At 40.2% G+C, this 12,436-nt stretch overlaps 1 protein-coding gene across 1 annotated transcript in view; it reads right to left on the bottom strand.

Annotated features, from left to right (window-relative positions):
- DPP6 (dipeptidyl peptidase like 6) overlaps positions 1-12,436 on the bottom strand; it is a 242,182-nt gene that overhangs the window by 96,598 nt on the left and 133,148 nt on the right. The window contains exon 7 of the mRNA XM_088521208.1: positions 1,008-1,089. Within this exon, the coding sequence (XP_088377334.1) occupies positions 1,008-1,089 (82 nt within the window). The remainder of the gene's footprint in view (positions 1-1,007; positions 1,090-12,436) is intronic.

Below are 12,436 nucleotides of genomic sequence, written 5' to 3'. Positions count from 1 at the left end.
CAAGGGATTGTTGCTTGGAAAGGGACAGGAGAAACATGCAAAATCTCCTGGCCATTTTCAAAGCTTATGTTTCGATATAAAATCTGCACAAATCTTGTTCCAACAGAACGAGATTATTGGTTTTGCAACAGGAAATGAAGACAGGGAATTTGTCCAAGGAATCCTTGCTCTGATAACACAAAAATCTAAGATGGCAGCGGCCAAGGGAAAAAAAACATTGGAGATTTCAGGATTGTTGCAGAATGAAAGGCTGCATGAAACACAGTGGCTCCCTCCAGAAAGGCACATTTACTTCTCTGAACTTTGCCAAAAACTACAGGGCAAATTCAGGACAAATTAATTCTGGACAGTCACAGTCTCCACAAGGGTATGCTAATAAAAATAAATAAATAAATAAGAAATCTCTTGTTTCAGATTTGGAAGTTTGAAAACCCATTTGTGAACCAACAGTATACCAACTAAAGCATACTGTCTATTATAAGGTTATGTCCTGCTTTGGGAGTAGGTGTGTGATCTCAAACAGCTGTTCATAAAGTGTGCTTTTTCTACACTTTTTGACACAACTATTTTGCAATGAGTTCATATATTTGGCAATGTGATAAGTAAATGACTTGATAAAACAAGCTCCTTACAGATGCCAGAGCTAAAAAAATCCTTTTTTTTTACTGAAGCATAAAGCCCCTTGAAGAGATTTGATGCACATAGGATGAGATAAGGGCAAATCTAGCATGGATATACACGCAGGATAGTTCTAATTAACATAACTGTTTAATATTGACATTTCTAGTATGCCAAAACAGGCTACATAACACCCACCAGCAAAGATTTTGCCACCACAGGGTTCATATTGCTTAAATATTTCAATACTGCAGATAGAGTTTTCGTAAATCATAAAGCTGTCAGTCAGGTTTCAAGAAACTGGTTAAGAAAAGGACTATTCTTTCTTTACTTCAAAATAACAGTGGCATGTTCTAGAAATTCATTTTAACATTTGCACTTTCTCTTACCAGCTGTTGCCCTTTTGGACCCCAACCAGCATACTGAAGCTTTGCATTGCTGACCTCAGGGGGATACAAGTTCTGGGGATCCCTGCAAAAAGAGAAACACAAGATTTCAACTCCAAGAATGTCCCGTTTTAAGCTGATGAATTCCTCCTTTAGAAATCCACCATGCCCCCTAAAGTATGTCTCAGCTCATATAATCTAACATTTAGTATTGGATTTCAGTAGAGTTTTTATCATATAGCAATAACTACATAGTAGCAAGAGTTGGTAAGATCAAGCATTTAATTGACAAATTCTGATTCTTGAAAATTTAAACAGGTCAATTATACCACTGACTTGCCTAGGCCTTAAGTCAAGGGATGGTAAACAAAGTAATTATTTTTATCACAACTTTTAAATTCACAAAGGATAAAAAATAACTATGGTTTTGAAATATAATTCCTCAAGAAAAGTATAATTTCATCTTCTTTATCCCATGGCTTTTTGGTCTAATAATTTTTCTTTGTCAGTTTAGCATCTCTATAACAACTGCTATGCTGCCTGGTTTCCACAAAGGAAACAAATAAAAACAGACACCCCTATTAGTATTAGACATCTCAATCTTTAAGAAAGTAAAAATGAAATACTTTTTTTACTTTCATCCATTACCTTAATTTTTTAGCATAGCATCACTGAGACATAGCAAACTCAATATAGAAAAAGGGCCTATTTTTGAAAATGTCAGGGCAGCATAATGTCACTTTATCATATCACAGACAACAAATTCTTCCATTTCCTTGATGGTATTTATACTCAGCACAAATAATTACATATTCCGTGCAGTCACATTGCTGGGTATAGTAATATTCAACAAACAGGAACACTAACAACACCCTTACACAGTACGCCTCATTAGCAGATTTCAAACTCTTTCGAATATGAAGGATACATCATCACTGGTCTGTAGGTAGGAATAACAAAGAATTTGAGGTCGATATCATCTACAGAGAGAGATGATAGGGAAAAGAATCTCCCTCAGGCAAGATCTCCCTTCACTGCTCATTCCCACTGCGTTGGGTTTGTTACAGCAAATGTTACAGCATGCTGTTACAGCAGCAAGAAGGTTGTTTGGAAACAGATTTGGTCCATTCTCTCACAGGTGAAGAAAATAGCTTATCCTGTGAGTTCTTACCCAAAGGTAGGCTAGAAACATGTCAGAACCTAAGCAAGGGAGGGCAGACCTCCAGGTCTGCAATATGGTGCAGTACTAATGCTTACAGTATTCCCCCTTCCATCACACCTCTGCTATGAATAGCTACCTCTGCTCTCCTGCTAGGAAGCAGACATCCATGATTATAAATAATAACCCATAATGTCTGTGAGGCCACTGGAAAGTGGTCTGTGGGACTGATTAAACAAAGTGCTTGCAATTGCAGGTTTGATACAGAAGAGATCCATTAGAAATCTAGAGAGGCAAGAGCGGTTCGCTGAGGCATCAGTTCTTCAGGTCTGAATCCACCCCAGGGAATTGAGATAGTTTATGCCCACATAGAATCACAGAATGGTTGAGGTTGGAAGAGACCTCTGGAGATCAACTCGTCCAACCCCGCTGCTCAAGCAGGGTCACCTAGAGCATGTGGCACAGGGCGGCATCCAGGAAGGATTGGAAGATCTCCAGAGAAGGAGAATCCACAACCTCTCTGGGCAGCCTGTTCCAGGGCTCTGTCACTCTCACAGTCAAGATTTTTTTTCTACACATTCAGGCGGAACTTCCTGTGTTTCAATTTGTGACCATTGGCTCTGTGGAAAAATTGCTTGAAAAGGGGGAACTTGGAGAAAAACTAGGGCCTAGCAGAAGTTTTAGCATTACAGAAGCTTGCTTGGGGTGACACACAGTTGCCACTTCCAGGATGGCTGGTGTGGAGGGACTCTGCTCCTCCATGGTTCCTTAGGCAACACAATCTGCCCTCCTATGGGCTGCAAAGGGGAGTAACGGAGGGCAGAGCAGAGTGAAGACATCGTGGACAAACTCTGCTGTACTCGCTGTGCTGGGCAGCCGATAAGCCGCACAGTAGCTCCCCAATGGGAGATATACAATAAGATGTCCAGTGCTGAGCCAGAAAGGTGGCAAATCACACATTTCAGACGAACTTTGCTTGAACTCTATTCCTTATAACCCCATTAAAATGCCAACACACACCTCCATCCCAAAAGTTACCCTCCTCCAAGATATGACCGCTCCTCACTGAAAATGCTTTCGAGATTTTCAATTGACTGTATCTTTCAATGAATGCAAGAGACTTTTTCACCAATGAATAACAAAAGTAAATGACTATAGTCAGTCAAACTCCACTAAATGTGAAAATATATATATATAAAAGGTGAACTAAGGAGGGAAGAAGTTTGAGGGAAGATTTCATCCTTACTTCTGGATGGGCTGACAGGCTGAACCCTTTTCCTCCCCTTGGACTCCTCCCCAGGGATGACGCCTGAGGAGACTCCACAAGGTTGAGAGTCCTCTCCCATCATCTTTATACATTAGAACTAAGAACCCATGCTGTAGTAGAGACACTACACTGCCCTGACATCTTGCACTGTCCAGCTGAACACTGCACTGACATCCGAAATCTGCTTTTGAATAAATCATACTATTTGAAATAGTTGCATCTGAATAAATCATACTATTCATGAACTCGATCACTTGTTTTGAAGGCAGCTGGACCTACAGTTGACAAACTTTGTGAATTCAGTGCTGCCAGAGTTGGGCCTATAGCTACCATGGTTTTTGATACCTCCGTTAAGAGTAAGTCCAGCCACCTCCAGTCCCTCTAACCTCTGAGGATCAGACGGAATGCATGGGGATTCACCTCTTATCAAATTAGCCCTCCTTCAAACTGCAACAGCCTGTTATCCTGCCTCTGGCCACCACTGAAAATAGTCTGGTCCCATCATCTTGACATCTTCCCTCAAGGTATTTAAACACATTGATAAAGTTTCCCCATCAGTATCATCTTCTCTGGACTAAACAGACCCATCTCTCTCAGCTTCTCCTCATAGGAGAGATGCTGCAGTCCCCTAACTATCTTTGTAGCCCTACGCTGGACTCTCTCCAGTAGCTCCACATTTCTGTTGTACTGGGGAGCTCAGAACTGCACACGATGTTCCAGGTGTGGCTTCATCAGGGCTGAGCAGAGGGGGAGGATCACCTCCCTAGATCTGCTGGTAATGTACTTCCTAACGCTCCCCAGGATATCGCTGGCCTTCCTGACCACAAGGGCACATTGCTGACTCATGGTCATCTTGTTGCCCACCAGGACTCCCAGGTCTTTCTCCGTAGCGCTGCCTTCCAGCAGCACAGATCAGCCCTCAGCCTGGACAGGTGGTTGTACTGTACCTAGGGAGGTTATTCCTAGGTGCAAGACCTTGCATTTGCCTTTGTTGAACCTCATGAGGTTCCTCTCTGCCCATTTCTCCAGCCTGTCCAAGTCCCTCTGATGGGCAGCACATCCCTCCAGTGCATCAGCCACTGCTCCCAACTCTGTATCATCAGCAAACTTGCTGGGGTTGCACCCTGTCCCTACATCCAAGTCATTGATGAGTAAGTTGAACAAGTCAGGACTTAATACTAGCTCCTGGGCAACACTTGCTACAGGCCTTGAATTAGACTCTGCAGAAGTGATCACAACCCTCTGAGCTCTGCCATCCAGCCAATTCTCAGTCCAACTCACTGTCCACTCATCTGACCCACACTTTCCCATGAGGATGTTAGGGGAGTGCCAAAAGTCTTGTTGAAGTCAAGACAGACAACATCCATTGCCCTCCCCTCATCAACCCAGCTAGTCATCTCATCGTAGAAGGCTAAGAAAGCACATGAAAAATGTCACCTAAAACAGCTACTGCTTAAATATAACAATATCTTTTTATTATTTTTTCCTTCAGAGTGATTAACAATAAAGAGTTCTTTATTGGAAATCTGAGATCATTTTAGAAATTTATAGATAGGAGAAGATGCAACTGTCATACTGAACTCCTATTAACAGCAGATACAAAATTTCATTTTCAAAATAAGAATAGCGCTATAACTTATTCTGGATCTTTTTAAGCTTATGCATTATGCTACAGTGTGCATTATCTACTTAAGGTTCAAGTCAGCTATTCTTGTAAAGACTTAATCTGTTTGATTTTAGCCTTTCTTGATTACCTCAACAGAGAGGTATACTGCAGCACAATGTATGCTCTCGGTGCAGGAGGAAGACAGTAAATCAAGCAAAATAAAATGCTTATGAGGGAAAAAAAGTACTTCAGTATTTGTCACAGGAATTATTTAGTTGTTGTTCTTTTACTCATGGTAAGAAGCAGCACAAAATATTACAAATAGAGGGGAAAATATCATCCCCAAATAAACAGATTAGACAAACTGCAAGAATTCAAACCTGTAATGCTCCAGATAACACAAGTGGAGCTAAGGGACAGACATACCAATTACATCCAATAATACAGAGCAGAGCCCAGACAAGTCCTGTCAGTTCTGCTCACTGAATCATCTTTCAGAAGAGGAAAATCATAATGCAATGAGAAATGCTGCACATACCAAATTTGGTAGCTGCTAAGGTGAAACACAAGTCCAAAGGAAGAGACCTCCATTCAGTCTAACAGAAATGAGCTCTGCTGCAGACAAAAAAGCAATCTCATCTTTACTTCCTCTGATATCTCTCTGTGGAAAAATTTTAATTGCAACTAGCAAACTAGTTCTTAAATTGTGCAGAATGGCTGGGAAAATTCTGTTGTAAGAAAATCTTGTTTGTTTGCATCAAAATCTTTTGATAAATGCGCAGATACAAAAGCTGACTGATGGAATTACATATTGTCTGGAGGTGTATGATTTAAAAATCTTGAAAGAGGTCTCCATGGCAGTGCAGATTCCAACTTCAGAAGAGCTGAGTTTGCTCAGGCTCTGAGGAGCATAAGAAGGGCTTAGAGGCCATCTGTCCCTGTTGTAGCTGTCCCTCATCTCTGAGAAATCCCTGGCTTTCCTATCGACCCTCCCAGCCTAGAGCAGACTCTTTACAGGCCTATTTTATCACACCAAGGACAGAGCAGACAGGAGGAGGTGAGTGCCCACACAGCTGCTCTAGGCAGTTCTGGCCAGGCCTCTACCATTCTTTCACCAGGAAAGCTTTTAGTCCTATCCAAATATCTCTCGCTGTGGCTCACCATGACACACTCCTAAGACTAGGACTCATACTCCCCTGGATCTTTACTCCTTCGCAACAAAAATGCCTTAGAGGAGTCAGAAAAAACACAGTTCCCAATTTTTCAAGCACTGCATATGTGGCATCTGAGTCTAGTCTGACTCACCAACTTTCTGAGAACCATGTAACCTCTGAGAAACTACAGCCCCTCAAAGCTACACCCTTTCTTCTTTCTCCCAGACACCCTGCTTAAAATTCTTAAATATTTTTTGTCTTGGACCAATCAGTTTTATAGGCCATCTCAGCCTCTCCAAAAAGTCAGTACTTCCCTCAGATGCTTATAATTAGGCCTTGTTTTGATTTGAACTTTCCCCTTGTGAGCTCATTTGTGCAGGATGTTGGCTTGGAAATGGGTTATTTTGAAGGTAGTCTATATATCTTCTATAATTCAGTTTGCATGAAGAACTAGGTCCACCACATCTATATACTGCACTAAACAAACTTCACCTTCGTGTCAAGCCAAAGAAATGTCAAGGCAAGGCCTTATTAGAGGTTTACTGTTCTTTCTTCCCTCTTTTAAAATGATTGATTTTAAAGACTGGGAAAGAAGGGGATATTAGTGTTGTTTTAGGCCAGATGGAAGACAGAGCAGGTGCTGCATAAACTCTTCCATGTTAAGATGACGCTTACTGAAGCAAAAGGTGTTAAATTGTTCTAAATAAGGCAATAATTCCAGCACACAGAATTGGCAGTAGCATTAGGCAGGGAATAGTTTTGTCTTTCACCCTTACAGTTCCAATTCACAAAACATTATTGAACCAGTAAACTAAAAACTTAGGTTAAGTTTCATGCCAAAAGGTCTCCCTTAAAAAATTCCAAATAAGCAGAGTGCAATTAGCACAGCATCTACCATATCATTTTCATTTGTAATTTTGATCAGAATATCTATGTTAGAAAAAGCCAGACTAATCAATCACACTAGGTTGCCTATATTTGACCTTAAGAAAATACCACGAGTAATAAGGAACTAGTTTTAAACTGACTGTATTATTTTTTGCTGGAATTTCTACATCTGTTTGTTCTCTCTCCTGATTTTTTTTTTATTTTAAAGAAGACCAATTTCCCTCAGAGACTTCATGACACTGAATGTCCCACTGAGTGCAAACATGACGTGTTCTATATTAAGCATTTCAAATGCAACTTAAGAAACCTTAGAATTTTTGCACTGTTTTTGAGGGAGAGACTCTTTTTACTTCAAGAATACCAGGAAAAATATTTTACAATGCCAGATGGAAAAAGCTTGTAACTGAAAAATGTTAAAGTTTGGGATATGGTATGGGCTGTTTTTCTGTTAGTGCTAGCATTTGTTTTAATAACTTTTTCTTTTAATTTCCAATACAGATTCATATATTTGGATAGAGTTTCTTTTGGAAATAATATAAAGATCTGTATATGCTATAATACTTAACAGTTTTTGACATATGATAAAAAATGATCTGGAGAAATATTTAATTAAAAGAGATAAAAATAAGTTAAAGATATATGTTTACAAGTGAACAAAGAACCATAGATATTGACTTGGAGAAGAGGGAGACATATCCAAGAAGTAGGAATACCATTTCTGGAGGAAGGAAACAGCATCCTTAAAGGATTAAATAACTTGTTTATTTCAGTATTCGAAAAGGAGGAGAGGAGACAGGTGCCATTAAGAGAATTGCTTCCCAGGAGATACCTAGCCCCACAGAGACTCATAGGGAGATAGAATAATGTACAGTACTGATGGGAATCAAAGACTTGCCAGAACAGATAATCAGGAAATTAGATTGTCAGAAGATGCAACTAAAAGTATCCCTCCCTGAATTCTAATATAAGTGCTTAAATAGATTAGGAAGGCTCTTCTGTTCAGGTTCATTCTCTATTAAATATTTAATGCATACATTCACACATACACATATTTTCCTTTTAGCACTTCTCAATGATTAAAAGTAGAGGTAGGTAATGAAAGCAATTTGAAGTGATTTATCTCATCTGCAGGTATGCTCAGATCTATCAGCTCTTCTTAAAAACAACAGAGCTCACCTCACATTTTGTCCAGAGAAATATCGATTTCCTGGATTTAAAGTATAGAGGACAAAAACTAAATCTAAAAGACATTTATCCCCGATTTGGCAATCCAGTCAGATGCAGCCAACAGTATGAGCTCAGGGGCCTATTTGATTATAGCTCATGTGTGTTTGTCAAGCATCTATCAATGTAATATTTGGTACTAGACCTGCAAAATCTTACAAAATTCTAATACCAATTTAAAATCAATCACTTCTCAGAAAAGAAACTGCAAAGTTCCCCTGCGAATTGTGTAAAATGATGGCACAAGTTTCTCTTTCTAGTGAAGTTCTACAAAAGTGATTTAAAACTCCAGCAGAGACTAGTACGGAGCTAAGAGTCACAGTAATCCAGGCTGGAGGTCAGCAAGCCAATGATCAAAATCTCTTGGTTTCCCTGAGTAAGCAAACAGTGGAAATGGGCCTTAGATACCGGTAGCATCATTTTTTTAAATGACGGCATTATCATGCTTTTCATGTGACCCCTCTAAATCATAAATGACAGAAGGGATTTTTGCTGCATGTTTTTTTGTTTAAATTGTTCCTGGAGTCATATCTACTCCCTTAAGAAGTCAGAGAGGTGATAGCATTCAGGTGATAAACAGAACCACTCCAAAGTAATTTTCTCATACTCATATAGTTTTATTTTGCTCTAACTAGGCTTTTTTTTTTTTTTTCTGCCAGGACTTATTTTAGAGGTACTTAAGGCATGAGGTAACTCACAGAACTTAGCAGGATTTCATGTCCAGTTATTCACAAAAGAGAATTCCAGAAAAAAAAAAAAAAAGAATGATAGCAAGAAGGGTGGATGGAATTATTGAGCTTCTGTGCCATGATGGTAGCTATGGGAAGATCAGATATCTACAATAGGTGGAGGAAAAATACAGGTTGAATAGAAACAGCCTAACAAACACTGAGATGTTTACAAATGAACACGGAAGAGCCGAACAGCAACGAGTCCTGTCTGGTGTTAGACATACCTATTAAAAAAAAGGCTTCTTTATTTTTAAGAAGTAAAATAGTGCTAAATCTATTTGCAATGGTTAATTTTTTCTTACAAATATAAAGATTAGGAGATTAGTTTGAACATGGATCCCTTCTGATCGCTACTCTGGAGCATAGGTGCCCTCCATCACATAGTTCTTCATGGTGATTCTGGCAGTCAGCAGAAAAGGATGTTTGTGATGAAACCTTAGAGTTTTCCATCGAGTTGACCTCGTCTGGCTTACAATCTCTAATAAAAATATAGCACCTGAATATGATGCCTGCAGAGAGCAGCATGGGATTATTAGTACTTCAAATGTGATGCAGGTGTGATCTCTGGAGCCAGTAAAAATGTTTCCTTGCAATAAGACTTCACTGGCTGCTCAGTCACACTCTTAATTGGGGCAGGAGATTGATACTTGGGCTTGTGCTCTGAACTAAGCTAACGGTTTGTGTTATTGGGTTCAGATAAAGGTAGAATGACTCAGTAGTCTCTCTCTTCGGAAGACTCTTTGAACAAATCTTGTATCACCTCATGTCAACAGCGTAAGGAGATCTCGGAGAGCTGTGTGTACGTTCTCAAGAGTCCTGAAACACACTGCTTTTTAATGACCCTGTCCCCGCATACACCATGGTTTCATCAGATAAAAAGAAAAAAGGCATAATTTAGCAGTGTCATTATTGCCATATCTATAGTGCTACTGCAATTAATCTGATTTTAGATACAATTTAAAAGTGGGTTGTAAAATGCTCTGCTTATTTAGAGGAACAAAATGCTGCCGTATCTCTTCAAGTATGCCAGAAATGTGTAAACCTCATTTACATATGTAAGAAGAAAGGCTCACTTTTGAAGTGGGGTGTACATTTTATCTTCACAACTCTATATGGAAGATCCTCTCATTTCTGTAGCTTGTTCTCATGTGTGGGACACAGGAAAGCAACCTGTCCTATTTCTGTGTCATTTTTTCCAAACTTGTAGTGAGTCATTCCTCAAACAGAAGTTTAATGGGAAAGTGCTGGTATGGACACAATCTGAGCTATCAGCCCGGAGTTATACCATTTTTTTTCCATAAACAGACTCCCTTAGGGTTTACCTTGGCAAGAAAAGCCCTACCTGCCTTGTAAATCCCAGTGGCCTCTCTAATTTTACTTCATAACTGTGAATGATACACAAACATTAAAAAAAAAGTTTTTTTTTTTTTAGAAAAGTCTCAGAGCCTTTGAACATTGAAAGACTGCCCCAAACTCTGGCATCTGTCACTGTCCTCGGTTTTGCTGTATTCCCTTGAGATATATTTGCCAGGACCTCAACACAGTGCCCATGCATATCCAGTGCTGGGCATGGCCCTGGCACTGGGAATGCCTTTCTTGAACACAGCCTGGGACTTGGAGGCATTCGAGATGGAAACAAAGTGAAGCAGTGCACTGGCTGTAGCATCCTTTCTCTACCCAAAGGTCTTTTCTTGCGTTTCCTAAATCTCCCCACTCCCTTACCCATATGTTCTGAACTCCAAAATGAAGCAGAACAACCATTTGGGGATAAAAATAGATAATGAGCTCATTAAATTTGCCTAGCAGCTTCAGACGCTGAAAGTGCAGAGCTCAGAGAACCATGCAGCAAGGAAGAAAAGGCCCGGGTGAGCCACCCAAGCGCTTTGGTATGGGTTGCTAGATGCTCCTCAGAGACAATGTGATCCCAGTCCCAAATAAATCCAATAACACAAGGAACCCAGTGCTTCAGGTTCAGAGAAGCCTCAAATCCAGCTTCATTCTGGGGCCCATCACAGCTGAGGATGTGTTTTGCAACATGCAGTGCCCATTTCTCGTAATGAAACGTAATGAAACAAAAACGCCCTAAGAGTTGGAGCAGGCGGAACAGTCTCAGCATCCCTGCATAGCAGCAAATGCTAATTGAGACTGCAGGGTGTCCCCACAGCCCAACAGCGGGCACAGGAAAAATGAGGCCCCCGGGGAAATGCCTGGTGTTCATTCCTATTTTCGCAAGAAATCCGCTGAAATCTTGAACATTAGGAAAGAGAGGAAAGAAGGGAAGAAAAAAAAAAACACTTTGAAAAGTATCACCTACAGAACAACTTTCATCATTTACTTTTATTTCTGGAAGGGTCGTATATGGAAGCAGAGCAATTGTATGGGCTTCAAAGTCAGCAGTTAGTTGCCATACAGCTGTGCTAAAACTATAGTTTTACACATTCTCCTTCAGCTACCCTTATTTTCCTTTTCTGTCCAAAGTCCATGAACTCATTGAGTGTGAATAAAGAAGGAAACTCTGACCAAAGTGCCGTGTTTTGGTGACAGTCACTGTTGGGATGTCTGTGCACTTTCTGGTGATTTCTGTGGTTTGGAGGCTGAATAAAGCCTGAAGGCAAATGGAAAATGTTCATCGGCCATGTAGGACACAAGAAAATTCCCAAATCTAGGCTGATCTTCCCACCAACGAGGGGCATGCAACGTGTGTGCATTCAGTGACAGTACGCTTTTTATTTGAGAACAGAATTTAAGAGGATTCCTTCCTCTGTTTGCAGGGGACACTGCCACGACAAACGCTATACAGGAGTGTGCCTCAATTTTTTTTTTTCTGATCCTTCCTTTTCTAAAAATATGCTTCAGTTTACTGAGGAACCATAAGTTATTGACCTGTTTACTTTTTTGTAAAAGTGGAAAGTAAGTTGTTTGCTGGGTTATTCTCTGTTAAACTGCTAACGACTGCATCTAATTATTAGTTACCAAGATTTTCCCCTTCGCTGTGCCAGCCAGTCTCAGCAGTCATTATTCTAATTCTTAATATCAAATCCACCCATTAGGGGACAATTCTTTATTATTATTATTATACATGGGTTCTAAGGTGGCCACCCACAACACAGTTTACTCTGGAAATGAGAAACATGTAGTAAGAATTCCTATGCCCACACAGGAACGTGGCATTTCACATCACTGACCAAGAAATGTTCTGCTGCAGTGACCAATATGGAAGAATGGATTGAGAACCCTCTGGGGAAACAGGATACTGTTGAGTTGCTGAAATGTGTTTCCTCCAGGAAGTGAATTTTCCTTTCCTTTCTCCTGCCAGCATAGACCAGAGTCCTGCATAGACCTTTGAGGTTTTTGAGGTTCTTTTCAACCTGCTTAAAAGTTAGTGACACCCAAGGAACTCCTT

This window comes from Tinamus guttatus, unplaced genomic scaffold (assembly GCF_059628265.1).
Source record: "Tinamus guttatus ecotype Peru unplaced genomic scaffold, ASM5962826v1 Tinamus_guttatus_pri_ptg000006l, whole genome shotgun sequence".
Lineage (NCBI taxonomy): Eukaryota > Metazoa > Chordata > Aves > Tinamiformes > Tinamidae > Tinamus > Tinamus guttatus.
This window is presented reverse-complemented; position numbering and strand designations above follow the sequence as displayed.